At 35.3% G+C, this 18,368-nt stretch overlaps 2 protein-coding genes and 1 long non-coding RNA gene across 10 annotated transcripts; 2 read left to right on the top strand and 1 right to left on the bottom strand.

Moving 5' to 3' along the window:
- The first annotated feature begins 980 nt into the window (after positions 1-980).
- On the top strand, positions 981-5,550 carry ISA1 (isoamylase 1). Its single transcript, XM_078297127.1, has 15 exons — positions 981-1,737; positions 1,857-2,189; positions 2,293-2,445; positions 2,525-2,616; positions 2,707-2,956; positions 3,118-3,203; positions 3,314-3,385; positions 3,484-3,610; positions 3,738-3,824; positions 3,937-4,029; positions 4,175-4,333; positions 4,540-4,623; positions 4,733-4,813; positions 4,900-5,103; positions 5,223-5,550. Exons 1-15 carry the CDS (start codon positions 1,354-1,356, stop codon positions 5,481-5,483), a joined length of 2,466 nt encoding a protein of 821 aa, XP_078153253.1. The 5' UTR covers positions 981-1,353; the 3' UTR covers positions 5,484-5,550.
- A 4,069-nt stretch (positions 5,551-9,619) lies between these two features.
- LOC144548460 (uncharacterized) lies at positions 9,620-14,649 on the top strand. Of its 8 annotated transcripts, none has more exons than XR_013509365.1 (8): positions 9,624-9,790; positions 10,327-10,374; positions 11,011-11,138; positions 11,444-12,451; positions 12,745-12,843; positions 13,507-13,612; positions 13,720-13,874; positions 14,330-14,649. It is a non-coding gene; the product is annotated as an uncharacterized LOC144548460 (long non-coding RNA). The 8 variants fall into 8 exon arrangements; XR_013509363.1 differs by having other exon boundaries at positions 13,495-13,612; XR_013509364.1 differs by having other exon boundaries at positions 9,630-9,790; positions 11,444-11,552; positions 12,302-12,843; positions 13,495-13,612.
- A 135-nt stretch (positions 14,650-14,784) lies between these two features.
- On the bottom strand, positions 14,785-17,329 carry LOC144548457 (uncharacterized). The gene is made up of 3 exons (XM_078297128.1): positions 16,990-17,329; positions 16,747-16,891; positions 14,785-15,288 (listed from the first exon to the last, which is right to left on the bottom strand). Exons 1-3 carry the CDS (start codon positions 17,284-17,286, stop codon positions 14,909-14,911), a joined length of 822 nt encoding a protein of 273 aa, XP_078153254.1. The 5' UTR covers positions 17,287-17,329; the 3' UTR covers positions 14,785-14,908.
- Positions 17,330-18,368: the final 1,039 nt, after the last annotated feature.

The following is an 18,368-nucleotide window of genomic DNA, read 5'->3' as shown; positions in this document are numbered from 1 at the left end:
GATGCATTCTAGTGGTAGAAATGCCTCCACCTTTAAATACGTCTCTTTCTTGATTGCTTGCATTTAGATTTTTTGATCTGGATAAAACGCTAGTTAGTTGGTACGATCATAGCACTGATACTGGTACAATTTGGGACCATTCTGGGTTTTGGCCCCTCTGTAAAACCCATGTTGAGATCTGAAATTATTGTGTTACACCATCTTTTTTTAGATCTAATTATACTTTTCTGTTGTAACAGTAACTCCTAGTAAAAAAAAGTTACTTTCAAGTTTCAATGTATTGCTTGGCTCATTAGCACCCCTAATTACAGGTTACTCGGGCTGATATTCGTCAGCAATTAGGTACATATTAGGAGGTACCAATAAGGTATATATTTCTTCTTTGTTTTTTCATTTGTGAATCAGCCATGAGGATTGGATTGGTTTTAGGATACTATAATTAACATGCTTATCTCTTGTAAAAGCTTGATGATGGTTACCAAATTTGTTGTGTGTAGCAGTACAATACTGGAGATGAAGCTGACAGACCAATTTTAAGAAAAAGTGGGGCATTTCATAAGTGATTGGAATGAAAATTTGAAAGTAATTGTAAATGGTACTTAATTTGTGGTGGGTATGACCCCATGAGGTACATTATATATGTACTTACTGATAGGGAGATAAGGAATGGGAGATTAATTTAGTTATTTGGAGTACAGTACAGTACAGTGTCTTTAATTACTTTGATAGATACATCATACATAGTTAGTTGTGTTTAATTTGTGGAGAATGGGTGACATTAGATTGGAATTTGAAGTTAATTAAATTTGGGATGTGGGAGGTTGAAGGAAGGCCTTGTTTTGCTATTAATTAGATAGATAGAGCTTTATTTATCATATGAGAAGGAAGGAAGGCCTTATTTTGGGCTTTGTTTGTTTGCTAAACAAGCCTTTGCTGATATCAAGTCAAGTAAAAGTAGGAGGAGAGAAGGAGAGAGCGAGAGAAAAGACGAAAAGAAACAAAAGGTTAAAGAAAAGGCAGTAACAGTAAACCAAGTAACACCAAATCCATGGTACATTAAGTGTTAATCAATCGCATTTGCTGTTGCTGCACAATACAACATGCATGCGAATTGCGAATTGTTAGTCTCTCAACATGATTGATTTGATGAGAGCCTGAGAGGAGGAATTGAAATTTGAAGCTCATTCTGCAGGTACTGCTACTGATTCACAATCAATCAGCAATCAGCAATCAGCAATCAGCAATCAGCAATCAGCAATCAGCAATCAGCAATCAGCTAGGTGAAGTCTCTCTTTCTCTTTCTCTGTCCCCCACCCCAACCCCTGGGAGTCGTTGAGTCCGGCAGTACCTACCATGTCCGTCGCACCTCGAATTTCGCTCCTTCATCGCACCATCACCCAATCCCATCCTCTCGCTCCTCCACCTTTCTACCACCACCTCAAATGCAAATGCATCTCTCACCACCACCTCCCCCTCACGTCAACCTCCACCTCCACCTCCACCTCCACCTCTCGCCATCTCCGTCTCGTCCCCGCAGCTCTCTCAATAGATATACAAAAATCCGATGCTTCACCTTCCCCGAGCTCCAGCTCCAGCTCTGGCGCATTTAAGGTGCTCGATGGAATGCCCCACCCCCTGGGAGCCACAGCCTGTGATGGCGGGGTCAACTTTGCCCTTTATTCCAGCAGTGCATCCGCTGTCTCTCTCTGTCTCTTCACTCTCGATGATCTCAAAGAGGTACCTACCTTAACCTTAACCTTAACCTTAACATATATACTTCACATTCTTTTCCGTTGGAATTTTGGGATGGATTGATGGATGGATGGATCACATTCTATGGGAATTTTGCATTGCAGAATAAGGCTACTGAGGTGATAGTGCTGGACCTGGAGAGTAACAAAACCGGTCATGTCTGGCATGTCCATCTCTCTCCCAAGAATAATTCTGAAGCTGATGCTGATGCTGATGCTAAGGTGAAGCTGAAGCTGGAGGAGATGGTGTATGGGTACAAGCTTGATGGCGACTTCTGTCCCCAGGAAGGCCGCTACTTTGATTCCTCAAACCTCCTACTTGATCCCTATGCTAAGGCTGTTGTCAGTCGTGACCACTATGGTGTTAAGCCTCCTGCTGGTAATTGCTGGCCCCTCATGGCTGGCATGCTTCCTTCACCTTCTCATGATGATGATGATGTCAGCTGCTTTTCCTATTTAACCCTTTTTTTATATTTATTATTCATTTTTCTTTTCTATCTCAGTATGATTGATATTTGTGTAACTGTTGCCGCACGGACAGTTTGATTGGGAAGGAGATATGCCATTGGGATTACCTCAAAGAGACCTCATCATATATGAGATGCACATCCGCGGTTACACCAAGCATGACTCCAGCAAAGTGCAACACCCTGGCACTTATGCAAGCGCTACACAAAAACTACACCACCTCAAGGTACCTACCGTACCGTCATCTTTTTACTACATATGTAATGTAAATCACAAGATGGTAACATCTTCTTTTGAGTTTTCAGGAACTGGGGATAAACTGCATAGAGCTGATGCCATGCCATGAGTTCAATGAGCTCGAGTACTTCGATTACAGTCCAGTCATGGGTCAGAATAAGTAAGTTATCAGTTATCAGTTATGCATCAGCATTACTCAATCACTTTAAGTTGCTAAGTAAGGTTTGTGTAATTAATTGTTGTCCGGCAGGATGAATTTCTGGGGATACTCAACAGTCAACTTCTTCTCACCGATGATGAGATATGCATCGGCAGGGCACAGTAGCTGCGGGCGGGACGCGATCAAGGAGTTCAAGACACTGGTAAGGGAGGCCCACAAGAACGGTATTGAGGTCATCATGGACGTCGTCTTCAACCACACTGCCGAGGGCAACGAGAATGGCCCCGTTTTCTCCTTCCGAGGCATTGATAACAGCACTTACTACATGCTTGCGCCTAAGGCAATCATGCTCCTCCTCTTTTGTCTTCTTTATTCCTTTTTACCTTATTTTTGTTCCACTTTTATCTCAATACTAGTTATAGTTATTTCTCCTGCTTGCAAATATATATTACATCATATGCATGGCCTTGGCTTCATTAAATATTATCATATCATTCTCAGGGAGAATTTTACAATTACTCGGGCTGCGGTAACACCTTTAACTGTAACCATCCTGTTGTTCGTCAGTTCATTCTTGATTGCTTGAGGTTTTCTTTCAATTACTTATTCTTCTTTTTCAATAAACTCCTTTTCCCCTAATAACAATTTTCTTGTATCTTTCTCATTGAAAATCAACCTAACAAGCAACTTGTACCAGATATTGGGTGACAGAGATGCATATTGACGGGTTTAGGTTTGATCTAGCATCAATCATGACCAGAGGCAGCAGGTGTTTTATATTAATTGTCTACTCTTGCTAAATTTGTCATATTTTGCTTAATTAATACAAATGTCGATCACTTAATTTGTTTATTTGAAAATTTGAAGCCTGTGGGATCCCAAGAACGTGTATGGATATGCTCTTGAAGGAGATATGATAACAACCGGCACCCCCCTTGCTAACCCGCCTCTCATTGACATGATTAGCAATGACCCCATTCTCAGTGGTGTTAAGGTGCTTGCAAACATCTCAGTTACATATTTTACAAATTAATTATCTCTCTCAATTTTTCCTGCTTACAGCCAATTTAACTAATAAATTAATTACTAGTAAAATGGTGCGCACCTGTGTATGTATGTAGTTAATTGCAGAGGCATGGGATGCAGGAGGGCTCTACCAAGTGGGACAGTTCCCACACTGGAATGTTTGGTCTGAATGGAATGGCCAGGTCAGCATCACACACTTTTTCTTTCTAATAATTTTTCAGTATTTTTTTGTCTTAGTAATGTGTTTTTGTGAAAGGAGGGGGATGGGTTGTGATTAATCAGTTTTAATGGCAGTATCGGGATACAGTGCGGCAGTTCATAAAAGGAACCAACGGCTTTTCAGGAGCTTTTGCGGAGTGTCTCTGCGGCAGTCCCAACTTGTACCAGGTATCTGTTTATCTATCTATCTATCTGTCGTGCTGCTACATTATACTCTGTGTGCATTCCTCAATTTTTTTTATTCACTTTGACAATGCCTTGTGTTGGATTATAATTCAGCTTAATTGATCTGATCTTTCCTTTGGTGTCTCAGGCGGGAGGGAGAAAACCGTGGCACAGTGTGAACTTTGTGTGTGCACATGACGGTTTTACCCTTGCAGATCTGGTGACATACAATAACAAGTACAATTTAGCAAATGGAGAAGATAACAGAGATGGAGAGAATCATAATCTCAGTTGGAACTGTGGCGAGGTCAAACAAATTACCTATAGCCATTTTATTTTTTTTGTTTTCCTATACCCAAGTAAAAAAGTTGCTTTGTGTAAAGCATGCAAAGTATCTTACTATTTAATATTGATATATGAAACATCATCATATCCCTATTTTGAAATGAAAAAGTAAAATAGAAATGAATCTAAAATATGTCCTGTTTTCATTTTTGGCTTTTAATAAAAAAGGAGGGTGAGTTTGCAAGTATGGGAGTGAGAAGATTGAGAAAGAGGCAAATGCGAAACTTCATCCTTTGTCTGATGGTCTCTCAGGTATGATCGTAGTTTGTTTTTTGTATTTTATTTCTTGTCACTTGCCAGTGCATGTACAATCTGACTGGATAGCTCATTTGAAGGAATTTGTGTAATAATAATTTTTCAGGGGGTTCCAATGATATACATGGGGGATGAGTATGGTCACACTAAAGGAGGCAACAACAATACCTACTGCCATGATAATAATGTATGCTATGCTATGCAACCACTCTCTCTCTCTCTCACACACAGTCTAATCATTTTCTATTTCTAATTTAAAATGGTTGCATGTAGTTAAATTACTTCAGGTGGGACAGGAAGGAGGAACAGACGAGTGATTTTTACCGGTTCTACCGCCTCCTGATAAAATTTCGCAGAGAATGGGAATGCCTAGGGTTGGATGATTTTCCAACGGCAGAACGACTGCAGTGGCATGGCCATCAACCTGCTAAACCCGACTGGTCCGACACCAGCCGCTTTGTTGCCTTCTCCATTCAGGTATCTCCCTCTCCCTCTCCCTCTCCCTCCTTACTCTTTCTTTACTCTTTAAATTTTGTTCATGCAAGCTGCAATCTTCTTAAATTATTTATTTTATTTATTTATTGCACAACCAACAGAATGATGAGGCAAAAGGAGAGATCTACGTGGCATTCAACACAAGCCACCTCCCAGTCACCGTCACTCTGCCAGATCGACCTGGGTACCAGTGGGACCCGCTTGTAGACACAAGTAAGCCACCACCTTATGACTTCTTGTCTGAAGACCTGCCAGATCGGGCCACTGCCGTCAGGCAGTATGAAAACTTTTTGGACTCTAATTTGTACCCCATGCTGAGTTACTCCTCTGTAATCCTGGTATTGCATCCCGAAGACGCTTAAAAAGAATATGTAACAGACTAATAATATGATATGAATTAGATATAAAAATGTTACAATTGAGGATGTATATGCTGTGCCTTTACTAACTAGCTCATCGTTTCATTTCTCTATGTTTCTCGTTATGTTTTGGTTTTTTTGAAAAAAGAAAAAGCTTTAGTTTTTTGTTTTTGTTTTTGTTTTTTTCTTTGATGGAAATTGACTTCAGTTTTTCGTGGATCTGAAATTCCCCTAAATTGGGCCTGGTTCGGCCCGATTTGAAGTGCCTGTGAAGCATCAACATGCAAAGAAAGGGTTGGATTGGACATTTTGGATTGGACTGAATTATATCTTGTTCTTTTTTAATAGAAAAGTGGTTGAGAGGCAGCTAATGGCTCCCTCATGTTTCAACTTTCACTGGTACTTTGTAATGCGCGGATCGTTTCGTACATTGGATTCATATCTCCGTCTTCAAAATTTAAATAATCGATCCAAACTGCTCAACATTATTATCATATGAAAATATACTTGGAGACCAAAATTTGTATTTTTTGAAACTTCTTTTACTATTTTTTTTGGTAGGAATTGAGAAAAACCCAATCGGGTGGTAATCAATTAATTTTAATTTAATGGAGTGCTACCTAAAAAAATTCAGGTAGAAAATCAGTACTTTCGGATGGTCTAGAATTTTTAGATCAAGTGATTTTCTAATTGTTTCAAAAAATAGTAAATAATTTTCAAAAAATATAAAATTTGATCTTCAAGTATATTTTCATATAATAATAATATTGAGCAGTTCGGATCGACTATTTGAACTTTGAAATGAAGATATAAACTCAAAACACGAAACGATCCTTGCATTGCAAATTACCATAGCCTCTAAATCATTACCATTTTCTATATTTTGTTAACTTCTTATTTTTTGCTTTTAAATATCTCTTGCAAAATCTTAACCATGTAATCCATTGTGTTGTCTTAATGTCAGTCTCATAGTGATAAATTATAGATTCAATAATAATTTGATTACATGTAATATTCATAATTCGAATAAAATACGAATATAATTCAAAAATAGTTTGTTTAGCTTTATTTTTCACTTAAATTTTCTCTAGTTAAATATTTTATATATTTAATTTATGTGTTTTATTATTTAATTTAAATGATTATGTTGGTTTTTTTTTATCAAACCACCTTAAAAGATTCATCAAAGCAAGGTTGAAGAGTTTGCTTCTTTGTGTGTTTGTTAACTTGTGCACCTCAAATTCTTCTATTTGTTGATGCCAATATTAATCCAGAAAAAGTTTTCTTTTTTAGATACTTTAATCATATTATTGTGCAGCCGTGCAGGTATTCCCAGACCAAAACCATTCTTATTTTAGAACTCGATTGTAATGAACTTTTTGTTGGGTTTCGGGGTAACCAAAACTCGTTTAGGCTTAAGCTGCGGAATGACCGTAGAACAAAAATTTCTAAGGCTAACTTAAGCTCAGGATTAAACGGGGTATGTCAGGAAACTTTCCAAGGCGGTCCACCTTCAGTATTCCTTTGGCATCAAAACCCAATTTAATCCTTTTACAGATCTACTCCATGATTGATTTCTAAAACTTTAATCTACTTACCAATTAAATAGATTAATATAACATATTTATACCTTGTTTCCAAATCACAGTTGGAATGCAGACAGAGCGAGTAGAGCTACATCACGGGAATGATTCTCCTCGGAGCACCAAACGTATGGTGCCTCTATTGGTTATCCACCAGGACTAACCGGAGAGCGGTTTATTTCTTTTGCCAGAAATACTATAAACCGCGGAATTCTGCAAAAACACTATTCACAGAGAAAAAGACGAAAACCCGTAAACACGAATTTTCGGTTACTCAGTTTCATCAATGAGCAAAACTGACATACCGCGAAATTCGGGAAAACACTATTCATCGATCTCGTAAATATACTTCACAACAATCCGCAAGATTATATGTCAACTACGTATAACTTTCTTTCCTCAACCGAAACACTATTTGGGAGAGAAACCGAGAAAGAGAGAAAATACCGATTCGTTTTGACACGAAACAATACGAGTGAATTAGTATTTTAATCCTTTCATGCACCCCTCTATTTATAGCCTCTAAAATGGTGTGAAAAGACCAAAATATCCCTATGACAAGGCATGCCACCCAGGGGGTGAGGTGTCATGTGGATAGGATTGATGACGTGTCATGCGGATAAGAACGAATCTGAAAAGACCCGAATGCCCTCGGTCCGAATACAAATAATATTCGTATAATTATTCTGAACAATTATATTTCTTGCGGTTATTATTTCGGTAATTTATACAACGTGTCCTGCACATTTATAAATTAACCGGTTAACTTTTATACAACGTGTCACACACGTTTATAAATTAACCAATGTTTTTGCTTGTTATTTTTACATAACATTTATAATTTAATTATAACACGTATAATTAATTATAACCATCTTACTATTGATCATAACCAATTTATAATCAATCACAATAAGATTCTCCGATTAACTCCTATATGGTGTGACCCAATAGGATCTGTGTTATGTTGGTAAATAGAGTTAAAACTGTTTTAACTTCTATAATCATGAGCGGTATCTGGCAGTATACATCATGACCATCCAATTACACAGATGATGCTGTACAGTACAATATCACGATCCAGTAAACAATTTACTTGTGTCTGTTCTTCTGTCTCATAGCTATCAGATTAGTTTCAAGGTAGATGTGTGTCATCCTTGCTAACTGAATCTTTTCTTGATCTTGAGCAGATTATCAAATATAATTACTCTTGTAATTATACCGCTAGCAGATAATCTTACTCTATCAAGGGGCCCAGTGATGCTATAGCTCGTATAAAATGCAAGGGACAAATAGTATTCTTGGTAAACTATCACTTCCTCAGCTAAGCTATACATATGGAAAAGCTACCGTTATGATTGCTTTTTACGGACAACGTTAGATAACAATCACACATACATATTTCTCAGTGGGAACGATAAATACCTCATAATGTAGAACCTGACACTGAATGAAAACATAAATGACACGAACACAATTCTATTTAATGTTTCATTCGGGGTCTGTCAAATACCATGTTCCTAGAACATGTATCTATGTGATTAAAATGACATCTCGTGTCAGGTGGTTTGTAAAACTTAACCATCTTTTAATCCACATACTAACCTTATCGCAGTAATTAGTGTTCCTGCTAATTACCTTGGTCAATGACTTTTTAAGAGTATATATTATCTATATTATGGAGTTTCACAATTTCAGTCATGAACTCGAAATGATCCATAAATTCAATAATACTCAAGGCAACAAAATGATATATAAATAAACATTTAATTCATGAACAAAGCTTTATGATAAATTATCGTATTATTGACTTCTAGATTATTACAAACTAACACTTTTACCATATTTTACAATGTTTTATAATGCTCCATAAGACTTCAATTCATATATAATATGGACATAATTCAGAAATAGTTTACTGAAAAGAAAATAATTCAATTATAATCTGGATAGTATACGAAAACCTTGTTACTATGATAGAAATGTGATATAATTTTTAATTTTCGCTTTATTTTCAGATCGCTATCTTGTCAGAGGTCCTCTCCTATAACAAGCAATTAAACCATACAAATTTCCTAACAAAAAAAAGGAAAAAAAAAAAAAAAAAAACTCGATTTACTCAAGGGAGAATATAGTTGGAAACGTAATTAATTATTCGGATTTGAATCGTCGTTGGTGAAGCAATCCACATATTATTCGATATACCAAATTATTCGCTAATTTTATGAATTATTTGCAAATTTTACAAATTATATTCAAATTATTTTCTAGATGAAAAACTTTTTAGTTTATATTTTTTTTGACTTTCTTGTGAAACTAAGATATCTAATTCAGACTCAAAGTTAACTATTTTTGAATTATATCCGAATAATTGCTAAATCACAAATTTTTTAGATCCGGACCGTTCGAGCAGCTAAAAATTTGAGTTTAGATCCGGACCGTTCGATCAAAATCCGAGATTTTGATCCAATCCGACCGAAGTAGAATGCACAGATTACGGTATGGATCCAAACTCCAAAATTTGAGGTACCAAATTAGCGGGGCCACATTTCCCGGCATCTTTAGTTCTTCTACGACTTGAATAAGAAGAAAAAAAGTAAAAACAATTCGGAGAAAGCGAACAGTTTTATAACCAATATCCTCAACGCAACTTGCGAAAAAAAAATTTAGTTTATAGATATCTACGCCTCATAGTTTGATCGGATCCACTACGGAATTATCTCGTAGGTAACTTCTCTTTCCCTTTTATCATTTTTTTCCTATTTCAGCTTCAATGTTTGCTTCATTTAAGTTTAGCTTTGATCAGACTGTTTCTCCAGTAAAATTGTTGTTTTAAAAAAATAATTAATCAATATAGTTTAATTATGGTTGATCACGTAAATTATGTACTTGTGAAATTATTCTTTATTTGTGATCCTTATGATAATATTCATTTCAGTACGACTGAGTTTAATACTTACCAATTTTGCCATCTCGAGCTGTACCAGAATTGAATTAACATCTAGTTGCTGTCTAAATTCGCTTTCATATAGAAAATTAGAAAATTGTTCAGCTCTCAAATTGTGATTCTGTGTTCTGTTTGATTTTGGTCATGGTTTTGTTTCCAGTTACTAACGTTAATTCCTAACAGTGAAACTTAAATATGAGAAAGTATGCTTACTACATTTATTTATAGATTTGAAATTATTTTGTGATCTAATAACTGCAACTTCTTTTATTCCGTAATTGTTAGCTAACTGTTTATCCCTTGCTTCCTCTTTCAGAATTGAGATTTTCTGGTGTGAAGGATTCAGTGATGTCTTTCATGCACTGTAAGTTTGAAAATTTTCTTTCAGTTAATACAGTATTGGATTAAAAATAAAATAAAAAAAATACTGAAATAAAGTACTGCTAACAGACACTATAAGTATTTTGTCAAAATTTATTGTTCTGATAACTGGTACATTATCACAAGTTCACTAGTGAAGCTAGCAGTAGGATAAAGTTTTCACTCATGTTTTCCGTATATTAACTCATCTGTACCAGTACTGAGTTGACTCTTAATATGTTAAAAACCTGAAAATGAAAGGATTTTTTTGCAAATTGCCCCATATATTTCATCTTAAACTCTGAGGTGCCAAAACAAATTGATCGAATTAATGTGAAAAGTTAGTTAGTTGTAGTTATATCTTGTTCAGCTTGACCTTAACCATACTGTTTAGCTGTTTCTTTGCCAATGTCTAAAAATGATTAGTGTTGAACTGCATCTATGAAATATTTGGGGCTTTAACTGCAAATTGCCTAAAAAAGAATCTAACTATTAGTCTTAATCACAAAGAATACAGATCGAATGCATGATCTACATACAAGTAAAAATCATGTCAATTGTTCTTAGCAAAAGAAGTTTGAACTTAAGTAAAATTTACCGTAGGTTACTACAATTGATATTGTATTTTTGTTACAAATAGGAAAAAATAATTTCGATGGATGGTGTACATGGAAAGGTTGAGGTTTTCCCGGAGCACTTCCAGTCATTTATAGATTCTTCCGATAACTCCATTTCTGATGGAAACTCAAGAACAGATACTAAATTTAGGTTATAAATCCTTTTTAATATTTCTTTTACTGGCAAAAAATGTATTTGGAAATAGTCAATGGTGCCATCATGTACCCATTATTTTTTAGGTTTTTACTGGCACAAACATAACAGCAAATAGACAATAGCACCATCATGTCTCATTTACTATGTACCAGTACTATTAGGGAATATACCAGTAGAGAATATTCAGTACAATTTGTTGAACGGAAGTCCAAGAATAATGAACGTGATATATTTGAAAATCTATCACCATTACCATACTAATAAATTTAAATGACATGTGTAATTTGTGTATATTGCAGACATAGCAACACAGTATCTTTAAGGAGTGTAATGGGGGCGGCATCTATTTTTAATCTTCTTAACTTGTCTCGATTTCGGTGGCCTAATAGTTCTGATGAAGACGACAAGGTTATTATTAGCAATTTTTTAAATTCAAATCAAAATGTATTTGTCATCCTTCATAAACATTTTTTTAAATCTCCACTTGACATCCAACATATTTGGGGGAAATTTGCAAAGAGTTCTGAGCATTTAGGATATTCAAATGCATAATGGGTCATATTTTGATGTGGGTTCTATGATTTATGTGAATAGTATTTAAGTGATTTGGTTAGGTCAGTGTAAAAGGATTGGGACTATTCATTCAGTCACTTTTTTCTTGACACGACATTGGTTTTTCAAGAAATGCCGGGTGTTATGTGCAAATGGTATAAAAATCCTGGATGTTGTTGTAAAATATTATTTAATAAGGTTAATCGAACAGAAGACTCTAGTGCTGAAAATCAGTTTATCTGAGATTCAGCTCTTCAGCTCTCTCTCTCTGTTTTTTTTTTTACTTTAAGTTTCCATACTTGCACCCAGGGGCAAAACTAGAAAATTTAGATTGGGAGGGGGGGGGGGGGGGCTAAAACATAAAGTACATAATATGTGTATATAAAAATGTGTTGTCACTGGGATTCGAACTCAAGTCTCCATAACCATTAGACTACAAGCACACATTTGATATTTTATGAGGGGACCAAACTTTATAAAAAAATTAAAAAGACGAAATTTTAATTAAATTTCTATACACGTAATGAAATTTTTTAAAATAATGGGGGTAGCTAAGCACGCCCTACACTGCCTTAATATTCGCCTCTGCCTGCACCATATCTCAGTGAGCATATTTTGAGCACCCATTACTTTGGAGGTGGGACCCAAGGCATTGTACTTGAACCGTAAGTAGTTTACCTTTTTCAAGTAGAGGTGGAAACACTTTGATCTGAAATTGCAGATGCTGAAGAGAGAGAAACTCATCTTAAAGCTCAGTAAGATTGACCGAATTTATATTTGTTATCTTTGATTTTACTTTGGTTATTTGCTTATACTATGCTTTCCTATTCAGTTTAAGAGAGTACATTAGCTTTTTAGGTAAATATTTTTCTGTTTTTATATTGCAATTTCACCTTTTCGATGGATATTTATATTTTATTGTATTTTTGTTTTAGCTTTTTTTATACTGGCATATCTAATATTTCTAAAACCGGAAATCAGAATCTAATTTCTTTTTTCTTGTGATTTGAAAATGACTTTTCCACATTTTTTAACATTGATGAATCAGGCTGACATGATGTTATCAGGGGCCCGCTAATTACAACTGCAGTCTCTTTTATGCAAATACAGCAGCAATCGTTTATCCGGCTACCTCTACATTAGAACTGTATAAAATCTCTTCTTGAAAAATAGTACTTCTATTTTCTTTTATTTTTCTTTGTTTATTGCTGCACAGTTTTAACTTGAAGCTAAACTGAGGCTGATTTAGGTTAAAACGAGAACAGTTGAAGTTACATGGAAAATTCATGGTTAATTGAACCAAGTCTGTTAAATTCAGGTTATGAGTGAGGCTATGGTACTATGCATAGCGCATATTGGTCCGTATAATGGATCAATATCTTCGTTTTCACAGTCCAAATAATCAATCCGATCCGTTCAACATGATCTCCATTTGAAAATGTACTAACAGACTAAATTTTATATATTTTTAGATAGGTAGAAAATCACTACTTTTGAATGGTCTAGAATATTTAGATCAAGTGATATTCTACCTATTTAAAAAAAGAAGAAGTAAAAGAATTCTACAAAATATTAAATTTGATCAACTGTTTGAACTTTGAAAAGACCAATCTGCGCTATGCCTAGTACTGTAGCCTCACTCTTCAGGTTATAGTTACTAGGTAAACCAGTAAATTCTGTCAAGTTGGAGCAATCAGTGTCATGCTTTTATTGCCTTTGATATTGATCCATCTTTCCCTTTTATCCTAATATAATTAGCTTTGTATAAAATTTAATGTTTAATTAATATTAAATATAGTGATGGACACAGTTACTGGGAGAACCCCCAATCTTAGAAGATTCAGATATTGACAGTTTTCTCCCTTGATTTGTTGTTCTTCAAGGCTCGTGTCTCTACTATTTTCTTAAATCCACTGGTGACTAGTCTTTGCCTTTGTAATTTGAAATTATTTTCTTTAATATTTTTGCACGGTTTTCCAAGGAGGAGACCAAATGGTGATTAAATGTGACACTTCTGATTTAGATTTAAGCCCACAAGACACAACAATTCTATCTGATGTGACATAAATTGGGACCCGGCCAAATTTCAAGCAAGAAGATGGCCAGACTAGATACGCCTTCTACATCCTCACTAGTCATGGCTTGCGGTTTGAGTGTTGTAGTTTATCTGAAATTCAGGTACAATTGTTGGTCTAAAATACCATGTGCCCCTGCAAAATTATATTACCTTTATGACTTTATTTATTGTTTCATTATATTCTCGTCATTTCGATAACATTCCAGAAAGCCTATATACATCAAGAAATTGCAAATAATAAAAAACATGTCCTCTTGTTGGTTTGTTAGTGGTAATTGTGAGATCAAGAATTATTAATTAAGAACCAGCCATAATTAAAAATGTTTATCATTGGTGTTTACTGTTGCTTCCGAAAACTTTTTTTTATAAATTAATGAACAGATCTTTAGCGTAGCTTAGTTGTTATTCTTATAAAAAATAGTTTGCATCATTTTGCTATTAAATTTGTTTAAAACTTTTCACTGATGATGTCGAGGGGTTCTTTTACAAATATCAGAATAAGTATAGACTCTCTTTGCAATTCTATTAATTTTGCAAATATTTTGTTCTATATTAGGTGGAATTATGGATGAGGGCATTCAGAAAAGATTGCAACTTAGATGGCGAGACAGCTATTAAGTCTGAGTCATAGCAAAGGATTTGTAGATAAACTTTGCAACTTTGTAAAAATCAAATAATGATTTGTATTAAAGGGCTTTATAAGGGACTTTATGGTGTGGGATTTAACTCTTTCTTGCACATAGTTAATAGCATAGTTACAAAGAATATTTGACTTTATGCATGGGATGTAATTTTTGTAATAGTGTACGTATTAGATCTAACCTTGTGAATTTACCAGTGATATTTTATAAATTTAGATCCATTAAGTATATTCAATACAGTGTATTATTCATGAAAGTGTGATATTGATGGTGCTCAATACAGTGAATCACTTACGTACTAAGTAGCTAAATTGTTAGCTTCCCTTCCTACCGAACTAATTAATTCAAGAAGAACAAATTGTAATGGAAATATTGCGCTAGGAATTTCTTTACCCAAAATCTATGGCAGCAAGTTGCTACCAGACTAACTTAGTACATTAATTCTGGAATTTACATACACCATAAATAACAAATGTAACAAGTAGCTACACAACCTAACAAAACACCAACTCTCCTACCAACTCATTGATCAAACATCCCAAAACCCCGCTCGCCAAACATACTGCTACTTCCTGTTGCTCCTCCTCGAAGCATCTAAATCGGACGATTTCGCCACAATTGTCCCGTTGCTCCTCCCAGCAGTTGCTTTGACTTTCAATCCACTTGTTTGCAGCATCTACCAATTTTGTTGCAAAGGAATCATTTCGAGTCTTACAATTTAGACCTTCTTCATTAACATCATCATCATCGTCTGATGCTGGATTTCCACTAGATTCTTCATCAACATCCGAAAATTGGTTGTTAAGGTTCACAGGTACCAGCTCAGCTAGACTCTCGAACCGCCGGATCTTCTGTAGTAGTGCTTGCCTTTCTCCTGATGCAAAAAAAAAGAAAAAAAAAAAGAAAAAAAAGAGAAGTTAGATAAATTTTGAGATTAGTTTGTAATTTCATAATGCAAATAATATGTCAAAATATTAATATTATTACAATTAGAGAAGAGACAAAGATGTACTGTAGGAACAGTAGAAATACAAAATAGGTTGAACTGTGCATGGAGAGGAAGAAAACAACGTAAGAAAAATTGTTTGGTTGAAGAAATATTAGGTCACATGTGAAGGGCATTAATTAAGAGAAAAAAACAAAAAGAGGTGCTGGGTGGGTACCACTTTGATTATGTATGTATTACAGTATTAGAGTAAATGACAAATAATCATGTACTCTAGCTATAATTAGACCCAATCAATCATGTATCCGAATCCATTCAATTTAAAGTTACTTTACTAAATAAAAAATATATAATGACGCTCCATTATCAAATAATGATACTTAACAGATTATAATTATATTTTTAAAAAATTTTGGTAGCTTAGATAGATGGCAGTGCGCATGCACGTACAGTGGTACAGACATGATATAAGAACAATAAAGGCAGATCCATTAAGTGGAAATGGCAGCGATTTGTGTGCTTAATGGGCTAACAAAGTAAGAAGCCTGACACAACAACAGAGAAAAGAAAAGAAAAAGGTGAGAGAGCTCGGTTCTAACTGCCCAATAGAGAAGCAATTCCCACAGTAAGTATTCGAAAATATAGATAAGGGTAAGATTTTTTTTTTTTATTTAGATTATCGGATACAAGTACGAGTAACATTTTTTTTCGTTATTTTACCATTATTGTATAAGATAATTTTTAAAAATAAAATTATAAATACAGATATATATTTGTATGAAGATGAAACATGGTACAACAAGGTTTTGTATTTGATTAAATTTTCATAATACAAATTAGTTGTATTAATCATTATTCTTTTTCTTTTTTTTCTTGTTTCGAAAAATATTTTATCGAAAGCACAAATCGTATGTCAGTGGTATTTTTTTATCCGTTTGCCCGACCCGTACCTTATTAAAAAAGACGGTAATGGTAAATATTTTTTCATTATCATAACGGGTACGGGTTTGAAAATGCCTTCACCCGACCCTCAATGGTACTTTTTTATCCTTTGCCCAACCCGTACTGTATTAAAAAAGACGGTAATGGTAAAGATTTTTTTTGTTATCATAATGGGTAAGGGTATGAAAATGCTTTCACCCGACCCGTACCCGTATCGTACCCATTGACACCCCTAGGAACAGAGAAAGAGAGGACACTTTGCGTCTCGGAAAAGTCACAATGGCAGTTGTTACAACTGTTGTGTTCACTGTATTATTAGAATTGCACACCAGCTACAGCTATGCTTAAATTTGATGTGTATCTAAACAACTGTACTAGGTTCATTTTCAACTTTCAAATTAAAAAGGTGGAGAGACAATTCAAGGAGAGAGAAAAATGACGTACTCTCTATGCTGGCAAGGTTTTCTTGGAAGGAAGAAGAATCAGAGATACCCTCCTCTGCAGTTTCTTCTTCTTCTTCTTCGTATGGAAAATCCATTACAGATATTGGACTGAGTTGATCTTTCTCTTCCTCCTCCGTGTTAACAACCTGTATGTATGTTGTGCAAACACATTAACATCATTTCATTTTTTTTTCCAAACTATGCATGTATAACAGTAACTGTAAATGGCTGCATATTCTCTAACCTTTTTGTGGGTCCCGCTATGGCTGGCATTGGTGATATCGGGTATGAACTCTGAGCTACCATTGGATGAGGGCAGGAAATCAGACCCGGTAAAATCAGATTTGGACCAACTGGTGGAGCTACTGCTGCTAGGCAAAGGAGAAGTGGTGACATCTTCAACCTCATCAGTATTAGTATTAGTTCCTCTTTTCTTCCAAAAGCTACCATTTCTGGAACTGAAACTGGAACGACACCTTTTACTCTTATTGATGGAACTGGGGGAGCAAGACAAGAGAAGGAAATCCAATTTCAGTTTCATCAACGAAGAGAGCTTCAAGAGGGCATTTTTGGATCGGGTTCGGATCAACGAACAGTGCTCGACCTGAAGGAGGTGCCGCATTGAGTCGGAATTGGAGTCTAGCTCGAGGTAATCCTTGAGCATTAGCGGTTTATTGTGTGACATCGTTCCTTAATGAATTGCTTGGTGAGAGAGGGAGAGAGAGAGAGAGAGAGTTGGAAGGTTGGGATGGAGGGAATTGCGGGGTTTTGTAGGGGGTTAGAGAGGAGAGACAAAAGGAGGAAGAAGAGAGGTAGCTTCCAATTTAATTTAGACAAAATAAAGAATGCATCTTTTGTTAATGTGTTGGGGACTTGGGGTACAGCATGGAGTTTAAAATATATTTAGGTTGTAGAGGTGGGATGCTCGCTCGAATTTGTATATGTTTATTGGAGTTGGGTATTATATAAATAAAAGAAGAAGGGTAATAAGCCAAGAGAAAGTGGTGGTCCCTCAATCCGTTTTTGTCAGCGGTCGCCACGTAGCCTATAATTTGTTTTGTTTTGTTTTGTTTTGTTTTGGTCTGGTCAGAGAGGGGAAATAGAAAAGTTTTGGGGGGTTATTGCTGGTAACGATAAGTGAAGACAGCAATGGAGAAGGGAATAGTGGAGATACTGGTAAACGAAGGAGAGGCTGTCAGAAGGAAATGTGAATTTTACCAAAACCCCCTGTAATTTCTAGGTTTACTCGGTAGATGAAAGGAGCCAGAGGCAAATTATGTACTTTCAAAAAAAAAAAATTCGAAATTTAAAAATAATTAGCAATATGCTTTCTTCTAATTTTCTTTAGGTCTAATGCACTTGTCACCATTAATAATTTGTTATATCTGATGCAACTTGTAAATTGACGGAAAATCCATTGCAACCATAAATCTCACTCATTCATTTTCGTTGAATTTAATAACCTGACGTAACTTTTTTTTATATAAACGCCATGTTTTATCATGTCCGTTGCTAACTAAAGAGTTCTAAAAAAAAATAAAAAAATATTTGTTTAGGGGCACGCTTATCACGAGTTTGTTCATGAGTAATAAAGAGTCAGCATAAAGAAACAAAAATTTTGGG

The sequence above is a fragment of the Carex rostrata genome, chromosome 33 (assembly GCF_964058835.1).
Source record: "Carex rostrata chromosome 33, lpCarRost1.2, whole genome shotgun sequence".
Lineage (NCBI taxonomy): Eukaryota > Viridiplantae > Streptophyta > Magnoliopsida > Poales > Cyperaceae > Carex > Carex rostrata.
The sequence above is the reverse complement of the archived record's forward strand: the minus strand, read 5'-3'. Positions and strand labels throughout refer to the sequence as shown.

Coding starts and splice junctions, on each gene's coding strand:
- ISA1 (XM_078297127.1), top strand. CDS start 1,354: ATGTCCGTCGCACCTCGAATTTCGCTCCTTCATCGCACCATCACCCAA. Junction 3,825..3,936: donor GGTCTGAATGGAATGGCCAG/GTCAGCATCACA, acceptor TTTTAATGGCAG/TATCGGGATACAGTGCGGCA. Junction 4,030..4,174: donor GCAGTCCCAACTTGTACCAG/GTATCTGTTTAT, acceptor TTGGTGTCTCAG/GCGGGAGGGAGAAAACCGTG.
- LOC144548457 (XM_078297128.1), bottom strand. CDS start 17,286: ATGAAACTGAAATTGGATTTCCTTCTCTTGTCTTGCTCCCCCAGTTCC. Junction 16,892..16,989: donor ATAGCGGGACCCACAAAAAG/GTTAGAGAATAT, acceptor ACATACATACAG/GTTGTTAACACGGAGGAGGA. Junction 15,289..16,746: donor AAACCTTGCCAGCATAGAGA/GTACGTCATTTT, acceptor TTTTTGCATCAG/GAGAAAGGCAAGCACTACTA.